The sequence below is a fragment of the Moschus berezovskii genome, chromosome 1 (assembly GCF_049115385.1).
Source record: "Moschus berezovskii isolate FMDL1 chromosome 1, NW_MosBer_1.0, whole genome shotgun sequence".
In the NCBI taxonomy this organism is placed as follows: domain Eukaryota; kingdom Metazoa; phylum Chordata; class Mammalia; order Artiodactyla; family Moschidae; genus Moschus; species Moschus berezovskii.
Genome location: NC_142460.1, coordinates 74,031,806 through 74,049,618, shown reverse-complemented (window position 1 = coordinate 74,049,618; position 17,813 = coordinate 74,031,806). Strand labels below are relative to the sequence as shown.

At 40.5% G+C, this 17,813-nt stretch overlaps 1 protein-coding gene across 4 annotated transcripts in view; it reads right to left on the bottom strand.

The window, feature by feature from the left end:
• HHLA2 (HHLA2 member of B7 family) overlaps nucleotides 1-17,813 on the bottom strand; it is a 178,764-nt gene that overhangs the window by 48,567 nt on the left and 112,384 nt on the right. For all 4 annotated transcript variants that reach the window (XM_088836787.1, XM_088836792.1, XM_088836794.1 and 1 more), the window contains one exon: nucleotides 2,466-2,541. Coding sequence is in view for 1 of the 4 variants with exons in the window: in XM_088836799.1 (XP_088692925.1) it covers nucleotides 2,466-2,488 (23 nt within the window). In the remaining 3 variants the exon portion in view is untranslated. The remainder of the gene's footprint in view (nucleotides 1-2,465; nucleotides 2,542-17,813) is intronic.

Below are 17,813 nucleotides of genomic sequence, written 5' to 3'. Positions count from 1 at the left end.
CAAGCAAAAATCCCGGGGCCATCAGAGAGTTTGACCACTGTGAGAGCCGGCCTTTGAATGACCCTCAGTGATCAGACTCTCGTATCCTACATTGGACCGGCACAGGTCTGTCTTACCAATAGAATACTGCAGAAATGATATGTTCCTAATTGGGTTATAGAAGAACTGTGTGTCCTCCAGTTTGGTTTCTCTTGCTCCCTGATTGTTTGCTCTGCAGGAAGCCAGCTGTCACACTATATGAGAAGCCTCTGTGGAGAGATCTACGTGACAAGTAAATGACTCGCCCAACCAGCAACCACAGGAATGAGCCTGGAAGCAGTTTATCCAGCTTCTTCAGATGACTGCAGCCCTGGCCAACATTTTACATCTTAACTGCAATCCAATGGGAGACCTGCAGCCAGAAACATCTAGCTAAACCGCTTCTGGGCTTCCATTGTGGCTCAGTTGGTAAAGAATCTGCCTGAAATGCGGGAGACCTGGGTTTGATCACTGGGTTGGGAAGATTCCCTGGAGAAGGAAGGGCTACCCACTCCAGTATTCTGGCCTGGAGAATTCCATGGACTGTATAGGCCATGGGGTCATAAAGAGTCAGACATGACTAAGTGACTTTCACTTTCAAGCTGCTTCTAGATTTCTCACTCTCAGAAACTGTGTGAGATGATAAATGTTTGTTGTTTTAAGCTGCTGAGTTGGGGGGTTATTTGTTATGCATCAGTAGGTAACCAATGCAACACTTGTCCCAGGCCTGACTAATCTAGAGAGAGAAACACACCTGTGTTCCTCTTCTCTAGTACCACAGGAGAAGCACATATGCAGCAGGAGTTAATAAGCCCATAAAGAGAGGAGCAGAGAGCAAAGGTAGATTGGATGGTGCAAGGGCAGCAGTGGTATCTTCTCAGCCTCTGGATCCAGTCAGGTTTAATTTAGTCCCATGCTTATTATTCTCAGTATTATGAGGCAATGAATTCTTTCTCCCCGCTTTAAGTTCAGAGCCTTCCAAAGTACATTTAGTCCTACTGAAAATATTTTGGTCCTCTGTCCATCAAATAAATAAGCATAAATTTATACTGATAAGCAGTGCAGTCATCCCAAAGACCATAATTTGTTCCTCTTCCCCATCTCCTGATGGCTATGATTAGACTGAAATCTGGTTTCAGGAGGAGTTCTGATTCAAAAGCCCTCTGTAGGATTAGTTTCATGGGTCACTGTGGTCATTTTCTTATTGCATCTTTCCCTCGAAGGTCATATTGGCTGGCCCTGGATCGTATGTTAGGTCATGCTCTTCAGGTTCCTTGAAAATAAGTTCTGTTTTCCTATGTTTCTAAGAAAGTTCCTATGGCATTTTCTCCCAGGGAAGCCAGAGCATGCTGAGAGTCTAGCAATTTGACTAAATGATCTACATTTATCCAGGATACATTTCCTCTACAGTGTATGGCATCTTGCTTCCTAACTTAGCTAATCAAACACTCTCTGGGTACCAAGCCAACTGCTCATGCTGAAGCAGGCTGAGCAGTCGTTGTGAAAAGAAACACAATAAACAAATCCCACGCATGAATCAAGCAAAGATTCTGAGTTCTGAGAGGCAGTTTTTCTGTCTAGTCTCAGTGCGAAGGAGTCTACAGAGGCCACACAGTTAACCCACTGTTCATTCTGCTCCCTCCCAACTCCGAACCGTAGCAGTGAGTTTACATAGAACGAGACCTCTTTAATGAGCCCCCTCACCCACACAACAATCCTATTGTGATTTTCTTCTAAACACCAGCACTGCTGCCAAAATAACAGAGAATGCATTTTAAGTTGAAATTTATAATCATTAAACAAAGTCAAGAGGCTGAGTCCTAACTGCCCTTCCCCACATAATTCCTAATTTTGTCATTTCCTAGAATAATATAGTAGTATAGGCTCAAATGCACCTCAACAGCATTATTTATTACCAAATCAGTTTCTTTAACTTAGCCTAGTGACCATTCATAAAACCTGCCCTTAGAAAAACTTAAGTAATTCTGTTAATAGTGTTTGCCATTTGGTTCAATATATTCAGCATCCAGGAACTGAGTAAAAGGAGCTCAGAGAAATTGGTACTAACAATACCCGGCAGTTTTTTCTCCTAAAGAAAGTTTTCTATCATATTGGTTAGGATCAGAGACTCTAGAATTAGATTACTTGGATTCAGAGCTCAGGTTTTCCATTTAAAGCCATGTATCATTGGCTAAATTACCCAACTCCTCTTTGTCCAATTTTACATCTATAACATAGGGATAATAGTAATAGCCATCTTGGAATCATTTTTATAAGAACTGTTGAATGATATTCAAAAACACTTAAAATACTACTTGGTACACAGTGAAGTATTAAACAAACAGCCAGCACAGACTATACTAAAATCTGTCTACCTGGTACACAGCTAAGTATTAAACAAATAGCCAGCATAGACTATACTAAAATCTGTTTATCTCCCAACCTACCACAGAAGATACTTCAGCATCATTCAAAAGAAGTATCACCATCGCATCTTGTGTGGCATTTGTACTCTTCTACATGCTGTGGAGGAAATGAGATTAAGGTTATTTCAGAGTACTGGTATCCCCATATGACTTAAAAAAAAAAAAAAAAGACACAGATCTTCTTTACAGGAAGATATTATCCCAAGCTGAAAATCATTTCTACAACATTTTTGCAAATACAGTTTCTGGGACACAATAAAAAATAACTAGGCACTCAGAGACAAGATAATAAACAGCAAATAGAACTCATAAGTACCTTAAAGGTTGGAGTTTTTAGACAGAAATATTAAAATAACCATACTTACTTAGATTAAGGAGATAGGACAAGGTGGAGAATTTTGGTAAAGGGTTGAAAACCATAAATAGAAATTACAAGAACTGGAAAATAATAACCAAAATTGGTGACAATTTAATAAATTGATTTAACACCCGTTTAGACAGCCAAAAGGAATGAGTAGCCTGGATACTGATTGGCTTGAAAGAACTATCCCAAATGAAGCAAAGAAAAATGAGAGAGTGAGATTAGAAAGGAAGAAACTGAAGATACAGTGAGAAGGTACTATATAAGTGGAATTCTGGGGAGGGAGAAAGAATGGGCAAAAATAATTATTTGAAGAGATAATAGATAAAAATTTTCCAAAAATGAAAGACATCAATATACAGACTTAGAAGCCAAAATAATTCTAAACAGAATAAAAAGTCGTGTCCGACTCTTGCAATCCCGTGGACTGTAGCCTGTCAGGCTCCTCTGTCCATGGGATTCTCCAGGCAAGAATACTGGAGGGGACCCAAATGTGAAATTTAAAAAACCAAAGAAAAAGTTTTAAAGCAGCTGGATATAAACAAAGGCAGATTGCCTTCAAAGGAACAACAATTAGGCAGATAGTTAGCTTTTAATAAAGTTAATAGAAACCAGAAAACACAAAATAATATGCTCAAAATATTAAAAGAAAATAACTCCCAACCTAGAATCAGAAGTTTAGCAAAATAATATTTCAATGAGTGAAATAAATAATTTTAAGACACACAAATCAGAATTTGTAGCCAGTAGATCTGCACTAAGAAAGATACTAAAGACATGCTTTGCAGCAGAAGGAAAATAGTACCAGGAGATCCAGATTCAGAATGGAATGAAGAGCAATGAAAACATGAATTTAAAGAAGTAAACTGACAGTGATGATAATGACAATGATGATAGTGTTCAAAATATAAGCAGAACTAAAGGACATAACAATAATGGCTTAAAAGTTTAGGTGGTGGTGGTTCAGTCACTAAGTCGTGTCCGACTCTTGCAATCCCGTGGACTGTAGCCTGTCAGGCTCCTCTGTCCATGGGATTCTCCAGGCAAGAATACTGGAGTGGATTGTCATTTACTTCTCCTGGGGATCTCCCTGACCCAGAAATCAAAGCTGGGTCAACTGCATTGCAGGCAGATAATTTACCAGCTGAGCCATGAGGGAAGCCCCAAGAGAGAGGGGCTAATCAGAGGAGACTAAAGAGTTGATATATCTAAAAGGAGCCTCAGGTTCTTGCATTGCCCATGAAGAAGGTAAATACCAATGAATACAAGGATTTGAAAACCAAAAATGTATGTCATAATTTTATGGTTAACCAGTTTACTGGTTACCAGACTGTGTAACTTTCAAGGTAGTAAAGAAAAAAATGAGTAATAAATTTTTGATAAAGCCAGAAAGAAGAAACTCTTAGAGAGGAAAAAAAATAAAAAATAAATGGGACAAATAGAAAGCACTAGATATGCCAGACAAAACAATTCCTGTAGAATCAAGAATTTTAAATCACTGCTAAATTTGCATGATTTAAATTGCCAGATATTCTAACCCAGGCAAAAAATTCTAAACATGCAAAACTATAAGGTTTAAGGATTTATACTTAGGTACTAAAACTAAAGGAAAGAGAAGGATATATCAATTGGAAGAGGCTTCCTTTGAGGGAGAGAGATGGTAGTAACTTGGAGGGAACATGTAGGGTTAGGAACGTCTGACTGCTTGGCTAGCCAGGTGGTGGTTACCTGATAGGTTTTTGTTCTCTGCTGATTCACTTAACTATATGCGTGTTTGTGTACTTCCCTGTATTTATTCTATTTCTACAAAAAAATAATAAAAGGATAAGGGAGCTCTATCTATGCTGATATGGTATAATCTTCAGAAATACACAGTTAAAATAAGGCACATACATATTATGATCTTGTTAGCATAAAAAAGCTCACATACTATATACATGATTATATTCACACAGATCATTTTTCAAGACATAAACAGTAAATTTAATATGGCCAATTGCCTCTAACAGGGTAAACTAGACTCTGGTGAAGTTTATGGAAGAAAGAGGCTAATTTTCATCTATATGCTTTTATTGTGAACATAACTTCTGAATTTTTTAAATACAATTCTTTTCTTACCAACCTATAAATCAAATATGAAGCCAAAACAAGCTTACCATTTGATGAGGTCATTATTTTCAAATTAACAACTGCATTTTGAAATCTTAATTTAAATCTGCAATGTATAACCAAGAACTTTAAATCGTTGCTCAATCAAAAGATGGGTCAAATTTTCACAACCATGAAGGGAAGAAATGTGGCTTTCATTTTAAAAAGACATCCATGAATTGATTATCTTTCCACTTCTCCCACGCAAATGGAGTATAGATAGATATAGATAATTCATTTTCATTTCAAGTTGTTTCTAGACTGTTGATAGAAGCCTTCTATCTGCATTACAATGGAGTGCTGCTAAGAACAAAAAGCAAACTTAGGGTAAACTGAATGACTGAATTTAAGAATCTGCCAAAAATCATGACACTCTAGGTTTTTAGTCATATGAACACAGGACCTGATCAGAATACAATAATATGAATAATCTGAGTTATCAGAGCAACTAGAGCTAAATGCAGGATACATTTCAGGAATTCAGCAACAAATGAAAAGAAAATGCCTACTGTCTACAAGTCAAGAAGTGAGCTCCCAGGGATTTCTGGGTTAAAACAGCAGTTGAACACATGTTTCTAATTTTATTTTTTACTTCCATAGGTCAATAAAAATTTAGGGAAGGAATTTTTTTTAAGAGAAAGATACAAATCAGAAAAACAGAAGAGAGAAAAATGTCATCAAATTTGGAAGCTAGAGAAAGTTGGACAAGTATTAACTTAATACACCCAATGCCAGGAGCCAGCGAGGGAAATCCTACCCGTGGCAAAGGTCATTTGGGGAAGAGGCCTGACGGGCAAAGGCTAATCAGGACTCGAGGAACCCCCTGGACTTACCTGAGCATCTACCCCAAAGAAAACTGGAGTCTGACTGCCTTACTATCTTACGCCTCTTACCAAGTCCTCTAATACTTACGGGGGCTTCCCCCCAACCACCTTTCTCTGAAAACATTAATTCAGAGCTGTAGTTAAAAAGTTCTCCTCGGCTTAATAGGAGTGTTCCAATCCAAGCCCCTCTGATAGCTTTCTAACTTGCATGACAAGTTTGTCCGGGCTCTTACAACTACGAATGTGACTGTTTACAGCCTCCCAGCCATGCAAGGACAGAAAGCCTAATATTCTAAAATACAGGAATTTGTTGAAGAAGTTAAAATCATTAGGATAGTACTAAAAAAGATTTCATTGTTGAATCAAGGCTTGCTGCAAAGTTTCCTCTATCTATTGTATCCTTGGAAATATATTAATCACATATAGAGAAAATAAGTAGTAGCCTTTGATTTAACCACATCAGATCTTAAGTTAATAAATTCCTTTCTTGTAGCTCACTACACCTGTGCCTTATAGGAATGTAACTTTGTCATGTGTCTAGCACCTGACTTTAGGAAAATCACCTTAAAAGAATATAAGACTTTTTCTAGCTAACTAACCTTTGTTAGGAGAGAGGGCCATAAACTGTTAGCAGGCCTCCTGGCCAGAAGATGATGTAAACCACCCAAAACTTTTGTATATCACGAGACATACAAAAATTAGCCCTGATCCTGATAAGGGTCAAGACTGCTGACCCCGCGTGATTTTGGCGTGACTCTATACCTCCCTTTCTCTATTTTTTATGTGCACAACTTAGGGTATAAAAGCAGCACTGGAAAATAAAGTTTTGGGCCTTGCTCACTGAAGCTTGGTCTCCCCGTGTCGTTCTTTCTCTTTTTCCGTCCTTTTCTCTATTCTCCTTTTTCTGGTTGAGATCCTTGGAGCCCTGGGCCCTCTGCGTTTACTTATCTGCCTGGGCTTCTAAGACCCACTCGAGGGGGTGCCCTGGTGGGGTGCCTCCAGTGATTCGAGAGGGCGCCTGCGGCCTACATAAACAGAGCAAACCCCGTGCTGGGGTTTTATTGGTTTCCTGCGTAAACCAAGGAATCATCAGCCCCTGTCTCTCTCTCTCTCTCTCGCTGACGCCGACGCCATTCATCCCGAGGATACCCTGGGCCATATCGAGGCTGGTCCCCGATAACCCAAGAAATCTAATCTCTAGCTAGTACTGGAAATGTGTGGCCAGACAACTTATACCACAAGGTGCCTAATGGCATGTTGTTGTTTAGTCTTGTGATCCTGTGGATTTGAGCATGCCAGGCTTCCCTGTCCTCCACTATTTGCAAGAGTTTGCTCAAACTTATGTCCACTGAGCTGATGAGGCCATCCAATCACCCCGTCCTCTGTCATCCTCTTCTCTTTTTGCCTTCAGTCTTTCCCAGCATCAGGGTCTTTTCTAACGAGTCAGCTCTTTGCATCAGGTGGCCAAAGTATTGGAACTTCAGCTTCAGTATCAGTCCTTCCAATGAATATTCAGGGTTGACTTCCTTTCGGATTGACTGGTTTAATCTGCTTGCAGTCCAAGGGACTCTCAAGAGTCTTCTTCACCACCACAATCCACACCACAACCCAAAGGTATAGGAACTATCTCTGAGACTGATGGGAAAAGAAAGACTAGTTTCTGTGAAAACCATTTCTTGTAGTCATCCAATGCAATTTGACAGGATCCTCTCTGTTATGGACTGCATGTTTGCATCCCCTCAAAACTCGTATGCTGAAACCCTAATACCTAATGAAACAGCATTGGGAGAGAGGGCCCTCCAGATGGGAACAGCATCCTTATAAGAAGACAGCTTGTTTCTCTCTCTGCTCTCCACCATGCGAGGACATAGTGAGAAGACAGCCAGCAACAAATCAGGAAATGGGCCCTCACCAGACGCTAGATCGGCAAGCACCTTCATCTTGGGCTTTCTAGCTTCCAGAACCATGAGAAATAAATGTCACTATTTAAACCACCTTGTTGTTCAGTCGCTCAGTTGTGTCCGACTCTTTGCAACCCCATGGACTGATGCAATGCCAGGCTACCCTGTCCTTCACCATCTCCTGGAGCTTGCTCAAATTTACATCCATTGAGCTGGTGATGCCATCCAACTGTCTCATCCTCTGTCGTCCCCTTTTCCTCCTGCCCTCAATCATTTGCAGCATCAGGGTCTTTCCAATGAGTTGGCTCTTTGCATCAGCTGGCCAAAGTAGTGGAGCTTCAGCTTCAGCATTAGTCCTTCCAATGAATATTCAGTATTGATTTCCTTTAGGATTGACTGGTTTGATCTCTTTGCAGTCCATGGGACTCTCAAGTGTCTTCTCCAACACCACCGTTCAAAAGCATCAATTCTTTTGTGCTTAGCCTTCTTTATAGTCCAACTCTCACATCCATACATGACTACTGGAAAAACCATACTTTGACTATATGAACCTTTATCGGTAAAGTAACGTCTATGCTTTTAATATGCAGTCTAGGTTTGTCATAGCTTTTCTTCCAAGAAGCAAGTTCTTTTGGAGCTCAAGAAAATAAAGGCCGTCACTGTTTCCATTGTTTCCTCATCTATTTGCCATGAAGTAATGGGACTAGATGCCATGATCTTCGTTTTTTGAATGTTGAGTTTTAAGCCAGCTTTTTCACTCTCCTCTTTCACTTTCATCAAGAGGCTCTTTAGTTCCTCTTTGCTGTCTGCCATAAGGGTGGTGTCATCTGCGTATCTGAGGTTATTGATATTTCTCCTGGCAATCTGGATTCCAGCTGGTGCTTCCTTCAGCCCACTTCTCATGATGTACTCTGCACGTATGTTAAATAAGCAGGGCGACAGCATACACCCTTGATGCACTCCTTTCCCAATTTGGAACCAGTCGATTGTTCCATGTCCAGTTCTAACTGTTGTTTCTTGACCTGCATACAGTTTCTCAGGAAGCAGGTCAGGTGGTTTGGTATTCCTATCTCTTTAAGAATTTTCCACAAGTTTGTTGTGATCCACACAGTCAAAGGCTTTAGCATAGTCAATGAAGCATGCTGCTGCTGCTGCTGCTAAGTCACTTCAGTCGTGTCCGACTCTGTGCGACCCCATAGATGGCAGCCCACCAGGCTACCCCATCCCTGGGATTCTCCAGGCAAGAACACTGGAGTAGGTTGCCATTTCCTTCTCCAATGTGTGAAAGTGAAAAGTGAAAGGGAAGTCGCTCAGTCGTATCCGACCCTTAGCGACTCCACGGACTGCAGCCCACCAGGCTCCTCCATCCATGGGATTTTCTAGGCAAGAGTACTCAATGAAGCATAAATAGATGTTTTTCTGGAATTCTCTTGCTTTTTCTATGAAATAAATAATTCATAAGAAATAAATGTTCAGAAGCAGCGCAGATGCTCGCATCAGCCACTAGCAAGCGGGAACTGGACAGGGAGGCACAGGCTGCATTGCTTAGGGTAAGGACCAGGCATGAATACCCCGAGGGCAATCTGAGGGAACTAACTAGAGATAGTAACCCAGACTGTGGGATAGCTATCTCGCAAAAAGCCTTAACCCACTCCCGTACTCTTGCCTAGAAATTCGCATGGACAGAGGAGCCTGGTGGGTTACAGTCCATGGGGTTGCTATAAGTCAGACATGACTGAGCGACTTCACTTTCACTTTTCACTGTCACACATTGGAGAAGGAAATGGCAACCCACTCCAGTGTTCTTGCCTGGAGAATCCCAGGGATGTCGGAGCCTGGTGGGCTGCCATCTATGGGGTCACACAGAGTCAGACACTATTGAAGCGACTTAGCAGCAGCAGCAGCAGCAGCAGCAAGACACCGCCAGGCCTGTGTTCTGTAATATCACAGAACAAAAGACTGAGCAGAGTTAGCTGGCTGCGGACCAGCCCATCCACCATGGGAGACAGGCAGGCGAGGGCAGCCAGAGCCAGAAGGGGGCAATCACGGCCCCAGAGAGGCATCATCTACCAAACTGCAAGCAGGCTTCGTTGCTAACCAAGACTTCCTGGGATTCTGGACGGTCAACATCCGCTGGGAGGGTCACAGCCAGAGATCAGCTCTCCAGAAGAGACACACGGCACACCTGAGAAGGCGTGCCGGTTGTACACCCAGAAAACCGAGTGGCAGGGACAGGGGAGGCAATAAGTCGCAGCCCCCAACTGAGGGTAACTGCACTTGCCAAGCACCTGGTCACCTGAGCTGCTTGGACCTGGGAAGGGCACAAAACGCAGGCTCAACCAAGTCTGCGCCTTTGTGGATTACCCAAGAACCTGAACCTGAGCGTCTTAGGCCTGGGAAATGCATGCAACCCAGGACCTGCCTCAGACAGTTCCCGGCAGAGCAACCTAGAGCCTGAACAGTGTAGCACACACTGGGAAAGCACATACACCGTGAGTGGGGGCAAACCCAGTGTGGCCAAGACACTGTGAGCACTCCCCACACATGCCAGGGATACTTGTTTGCAGTGTTCCTCCCTCCCCACAGCATGACTGAACAAGTAAGCCTAAAAAAGTGACCACCACCGCCTCTTTGTGTCAGGGCAGAAATTAGACACTGAAGAGGCCAGCAAACAGAAGAAGCTAAAATAAACAGAGGGAACCGCTTTGGAAGTGACAGGTACAATAGATTAAAACCCTGCAGTTAGCACCGACTACATAAGAAGGGGCCTACAGATCTTGAGAAGTATAAGCCAGATCAAGGAACTATCTGAAAATGAACTGACCCCACACTGTCCACAACACCAGGGAAAATCCTAGATATATTTTTACTATTATCATTTTTAAATTTTAAAAATTAAAAAAAAATTTTTAAGTCCTCTAATACTACTTTAAATTTCATCTTTATAACCTACTATTACTTTGCAAAAAGAAGACCCTATTTTTAAAGCAAACTTCATATATATATATATATTTTATAATTTTTATGACTGTTTTTTTTAATATTGTATTTTTGAGAATCCAACCTTTACTCTAGATTTTTAATCTTTGCTTTTTGGTATTTGTTATCAATTTTGTACCTTTAAGAACCCAATCTTCAGTACCCATTTTTACTTGGGAGTGAGATTACTGGCTGGATTGCTCTCTCCCCCTTTGGACTCTACTTTCTCTCCCCCCAGGTTACCTCTATCTCCCCCTTTTCTTCTTTACCCAACTCTGTGAATCTTTTTGTGTGTTCTGGGCTGTGGAGAACACTTAGGGAACTAATTACTGGCTGGATCTGTCTCTCTCCTTTTGATTCCCCCTTTTATCCTCCTGGTCACCTCAGTCTCCTTCCTCCCTCTTCTCTTCTCTTCTCTGTGTAACTCCGTGAACATCTCTGAGGGATTCAGGCTGTGGAGAGCACACAGGGAAGTGATTACCGGCCAGCTTGCTCTCTCCCCTTTTGATTCCCCCTCTTCTCCTCCTGGTCACCTCTATCTCCCTCCTCCCTCTTCTCTTCTCCATGCAACTCTGTGAACCTCTCCAGGTGTCCCTCACTGTGGAGAAACTTTTCATCATTAACCTAGATGTTTATCATTGGTGCTGTATAGAAGGAGAAGTCTTGAGGCTACTGTAAGAATAAGACTGAAAATCAGAGGCAGGAGGCTTAAATCCAAATTCTGAGAACACCAGAGAACTCCTGACTCCAGGGAACATTAATCGATAGGAGCTCATCAAATGCCTCCATACCTACACTGAAACCAAGCGCCATCCAAGGGCCAACAAGTTCCAGAGAAAGAATTACTATGCAAATTCTCCAGCAACACAGGAAAATAGCCCTGAGCTTCAATATACAGGCTGCCCAAAGTCACGCCAAAGCCATAGACACCTCAAAACTCACTACTGGACACTTCACTGCACTCCAGAGAGAAGAAATCCAGATCCACCCACCAGAATACCGACACAAGCTTCCCTAGCCAGGAAACCTTGACAAGCCACCCGTCCAGCCCCACCCACAGCAAACAACCTCCACAATAAAGAGGAATCACAAACTGCCAGAATATGGAAAGGCCACTCCAAACACAGCAATATAAATAAGATGAAAAAGGCAGAGAAATACACAGCAGGTAAAGGAACAGGATAAATGCCCATCAAACCAAACAAAAGAGGAACAGATAAGGAATCGACCTGATAAAGAATTCCTAATAATGATGGTGAAAATGATCCAAAATCTTGAAAACAATATGGAGTTAAACATAAATAGCCTGGAGACAAAGATCGAGAAGATGCAAGAAATGTTTAACAAGGACCTAGAAGAAATAAAAAAGAGTCAATACATAATGAATAATGCAATAAATGAGATCAAAAACACTCTGGAGGGAACCAATAGTAGAATAATGGAGGCAGAAGCTAGGATAAGTGGGGTAGAAGATAGAATGGTGGAAACAAATGAAACAGGGAGGAAAAAATAATAATTAAAAGAAATGAGGACAACCTCAGAGGCCTCTGGGACAATGTTAAATGCCCCAACATTCAAATCATAGGAGTCCCAGAAGAAGAAGACAAAAAGAAGGGCCATGAGAAAATACTTGAGGAGATAATAGTTGAAAACTTCCTTAAAATGGGGAAGGAAATAATCACCCAAGTCCAAGAAACCCAGAGAGTCCCAAACAGGAAAAACCCAAGGTGAAACACCCCAAGACACATATTAATCAAATTAACAAAGATCAAACACAAAGAACAAATATTAAAAGCAGCAAGGGAAAAACAACAAATAACACACAAGGGGATTCCCATAAGGATAACAGCTGATCTTTCAACAGAAACTCTTCAAGCCAGAAGAGAATGGCAGGGAATACTTAAAGTGTTGAAAGAAAAAAACCTAAAGTCCAGATTAATGTACCCAACAAAGATCTCATTCAAATATGAAGCAGAAATCAAAAGCTTTAAAGACAAGCAAAAGTTGAGAGAACTCAGCACCACCAAACCAGCTCTCCAACAAATGCTAAAGGATCTTCTCTAGACAGGAAACACAGAAAACGTGTGTAAACTCGAACCCAAAACAATAAAGTAAATGGCAACGGGATCATACTTATCAGTAATTACCTTAAATGTAAATAGGTTGAACGCCCCAACCAAAAGACAAAGGCTGGCTGAATGGATACAAAAACAAGACCCCTATATATGCTGTCTACAAGAGACCCACCTCAAAACGAGGGACACATACAGACTGAAAGTGAAGGGCTGGAAAAAGATATTCTACTCAAACAGAGACCAAAAGAAAGCAGGAGTAGCAATACTCATATCAGATAAAATAGACTTTAAAACAAAGGCTGTGAAAAGAGACAAAGAAGGACATGACATAATGATCAAAGGATCAACCCAAGAAGAAGATATAACAATTATAAATATATATGCACCCAACATAGGAGCACCACAATATGTAAGACAAATGCTACAAGTATGAAACGGGAAATTAACAACAACACAATAATAGTGAGAGACTTTAATACCCCACTCACACCTATGGATATATCAACTAAACAAAACAGAAAATTAACAAGGAAACACAAACATTAAATCATACAATAGACCAGTTAGACCTAATTGATATCTATAGGACATTTCACCCCAAAACAATGAATTTCACCTTCTTCTCAAGCGCACACGGAATCTTCTCCAGGATAGATCACATCCTGGGCAATAAATCTAGCCTTCGTAAATTCAAAAGAATTGAAATCATTCCAAGCATCTTTTCTGACCACAATGCAGCAAGACTAGATCTCAACTACAGGAGAAAAACTATTAAAAATTCCACATATGGAGGCGGCACAACACGCTGCTGAATAACCAACAAATCATAGAAGAAATAAAAAAGGAAATCAAAATATGCATAGAAACGAATGAAAATGAAAACATAACAACCCAAAACCTATGGGTCACTGTAAAAGCAGTGCTAAGGGGAAGGTTCATAGCAATACAGGCTTACTTCAAGAAGCAAGAAAAAAGTTAAATAAATAACCTAACTCTATACCTAAAGCAACTAGAAAAGGAAGAAATGAAGAACCCCAGGGTTAGTAGAAGGAAGGAAATTTTAAAAAAACTAGGGCAGAAATAAATGCAAAAGAAACAAAAGAGACCAAAGCAAAAATCAACAAAGCCAAAAGCTGGTTCTTTGAGAAGATAAATAAAATTGACAAACCATTAGCCAGACTCATCAAGAAACAAAGGGAGAAAAATCAAATCAACAAAATTAGAAATGAAAATGGAGAAATCACAACAGACAACACAGAAATACAAAGGATCATAAGAGACTACTATCAGCAACTATATGTCAATAAAATGGACAACTTGGAAGAAATGGACAAATTCTTAGAAAAGTACAATTTTCCAAAACTGAACCAGGAAGAAATAGAAGATCTTAATAGAGCCATCACTAGCACAGAAATTGAAACTGTAATCAGAAATCTTTCAGCAAGGAAAAGCCCAAACCAGACAGCTTCACAGCTGAATTCTACCAAAATTTTAGGAAGAGCTAATACCTATCCTACTCAAACTGTTCCAGAAAGCTGCAGAGAAAGGTAAACTTCCAAACTCATTCTATGAGGCCACCATCACCCTAATACCAAAACCTGACAAAGATGACACATAAAAAGAAAACTACAGGCCAATATCACTGATGAACATAGATGCAAAATTCCTTAACAAAATTCTAGCAAACAGAATCTAACAACACATTAAAAAGATCAAACATCATGACCAAGTGGGTTTTACCCCAGGGATGCAAGGATTCTTCAATATCCGCAAATCAATCAATGTAATACATCACATTAACAAACTGAAAAATAAAACCCATATGGTTATCTCAATAGATGCAGAGAAAGCCTTTGACAAAATTCAAGATCCATTTATGATAAAAAAAAAAAAAACCCTCCAGAAAGCAGGCATAGAAGGAACATACCTCAACATAATAAAAGCTATATAGGACAAACCCACAGCAAACATTATCCTCAAAGGAGAAAAATTCCCCTAAAGTCAGGAACAATACAAGGGTATCCACTCTCACCACCACTATTCAACATAGTTTTGGAAGTTTTGGCCACAGCAATCAGAGCAGAAAAAGACATAAAAGGAATCCAGATTGGAAAAGAAGAAGCAAAACTCTCACTGTTTGCAGATGACATGATCCTCTTCATAGAAAACCCTAAAGACTCCATCAGAAAATTACTAGAGCTAATCAATGAATATAGTAAAGTTGCAGGATACAAAATCAACACACAGAAATCCCTTACATTCCTATACACTAACAATGAGAAAATAGAGAAATTAAGAAAACAATTCCATTCACTTTTGCAACGAAAAGAATAAAATACTTAGGAATATATCTACCTAAAGAAACAAAAGACCTATATATAGAAAACTATAAACCACTGGTGAAAGAAATCAAAGAGGACACAAATAGAGAAATATACCGTGTTCATGGATTGGAAGAATCAATATAGTGAAAATGAGAATACTACCCAAAGTAATCTATAGATTCAATGCAATCCCTATCAAGCTACCAATGGTATTTTTCAGAGAACTAGAACAAATAATTTCACAATTTGTATGGAAATACAAAAAATCTTGAATAGCCAAAGCAATCTTGAGAATGAAGAATGGAACTGGAGGAATCAACCCTCCTGACTTCAGGCTCTACTACAAAGCCACAGTCCTCAAGACAGTATGGTACTGGCACAAAGACAGAAATATAGATCAATGGAACAAAACAGAAAGCCCAGAGATAAATCCACGAACCTATGGACACCTTATCTTTGACAAAGGAAGCAAGAATATTCATCGGAGAAAAGACAATGTCTTTAACAAGTGGTGCTGGGAAAACTGGTCAACCACTTGTAAAAGAATGAAACAAGAACACTTTCTAACACCATACACAAAAATAAACTCAAAATGGATTAAAGATCTAAATGTAAGACCAGAAATTATAAAAGTCCTAGAGGAGAACACAGGCAAAACACCCTCTGACATAAATCACAGCAGGATCTTCCATGACCCACCTCCCAGAATATTGGAAATAAAAGTAAAAATAAACAAATGGGACCCAATTAAAATTAAGAGCTTCTGCACAACAAAGGAAACTATACAAGGTGAAAAGACAGCCTTCAGAATGGGAGAAAATGATAGCAAACGAAGCAACAGACAAAGAATTAATCTCAAAAATATGCAAGCAACGGCTGCAGCTCAATTCCAGAAAAGTAAATGAACCAATCAAAAAGTGGGCCAAAGAAATAAACAGACATTTCTCCAAAGAAGACATACAGATGGCTAACAAACACATGAAAAGATGCTCAACATCACTCATTATTAGAGAAATGCAAATCAAAACCACAATGAGGTACCATTTCATGCCAGTTAGAATGGCTGCTATCCAAAAGTCTACAATCAAGAAATGCTGGAGAGGGTGTGGAGAAAAGGGAACCCTCTTACACTGTTGGTGGGAATGCAAACTAGTACAGCCACTATGGAGAACAGTGTGGAGATTCCTTAACAAACTGGAAATAGGACTGCCATATGACCCAGTAATCCCACTCCTGGGCGTACACACCGAGGAAACAGAATTGAAAGAGACACGTGTACTCCAATGTTCATCGCAGCACTGCTTATAATGGCGAGGACATGGAAGCAACCTAGATGTCCATCTGCAGATGAATGGATAAGAAACCTGTGGTACATTACACAATGTAATAGTCAGTTCAGTTCAGTTGCTCAGTCGTGTCTGACTCTTTGCGACCCCATGAATAACAACACGCCAGGCCTCGCTGTCTATCACCAACTCCCGGAGTTCACTCAAACTCATGTCCAGTGAGTTGGTGATGCCATCCAGCCATCTCATTCTCTGTCGTCCCCATCTCTTCCTACCCCCAATCCCTCCCAGCATCAGTCTTTTCCAGTGAGTCAACTTGTCGCATGAGGTGGCCAAAGTATTGCAGTTTCAGCTTTAGCATCAGTCCTTCTAATGAACACCCAGGACTGATCTTGTTTAGAATGGACTGATTGTATCTCCTTGCAGTCCAAGGAACTCTCAAGAGTCATCTCCAGCACCACAGTTCAAAAGCATCAATTCTTCGGCGATCAGCTTTCTTCACAGTCCAACTCTCACATCCATACATGACCACGGGAAAAACCATAGCTTTGACTAGACAGACCTTTGTTGGCAAAGTAATGTCTCTGCTTTTTAATATACTATCTAGGTTGGTCATAACTTTCCTTCCAAGGAGTAATTTCCTGGCTACAATCAGCATCTGCAGTGATTTTGGAGCCCAAGAAAATAAAGTCTGACACTGTTTCCACTGTTTCCCCATCTATTTCCCATGAAGTGATGGGACCAGATGCCACGATCTTCGTTTTCTGAAGGTTGAGCTTCAAGCCAACCTTTTCACTCTCCTCTTTCACTTTCATCAAGAGGCCTTTGAGTTCCTCTTCACTTTCTGCCATAAGGGTGGTGTCATCTGCATATCTGAAGTTATTGATATTTCTCCCAGCAATCTGGATTCCAGCTTGTGCTTCTTCCAGCCCAGCATTCCTCATGATGTACTCTGCATATAAGTTAAATAAGCAAGGTGACAATATACAACCTTGACATACTCCTTTTCCTATTTGGAAACAGTCTGTTGTTCCATGACCCGTTCTAACTGTTGCTTCCTGACCTGCATACAGGTTTCTCAAGAGGCAGGTCAGGTGGTCTGGTATTCCCATCTCTTTCAGAATTTTCCACAGTTTATTGTGATCCACACAGTCAAAGGCTTTGGCATAGTCAATGAAGCAGAAATAGATGTTTTTCTGGAACTCTCTTGCTTTCTCCATAATCCAGCAGATGTTGGCAATTTGATCTCTGGTGCCTCTGCCTTTTCTAAAACCTGCTTGAACATCTGGAAGTTCATGGTTCACATATTGCTGAAGCCTGGCTTGGAAAATTTTGAGCATGACTTTACTAGCGTGTGAGATGAGTGCAATTATGCGGTAGTTTGAGTATTCTTTGGCATTCCCTTTCTTTGGGATTCGAATGAAGACTGACCTTTTCCAGTCCTGTGGCCATTGCTAAGTTTTCCAAATTT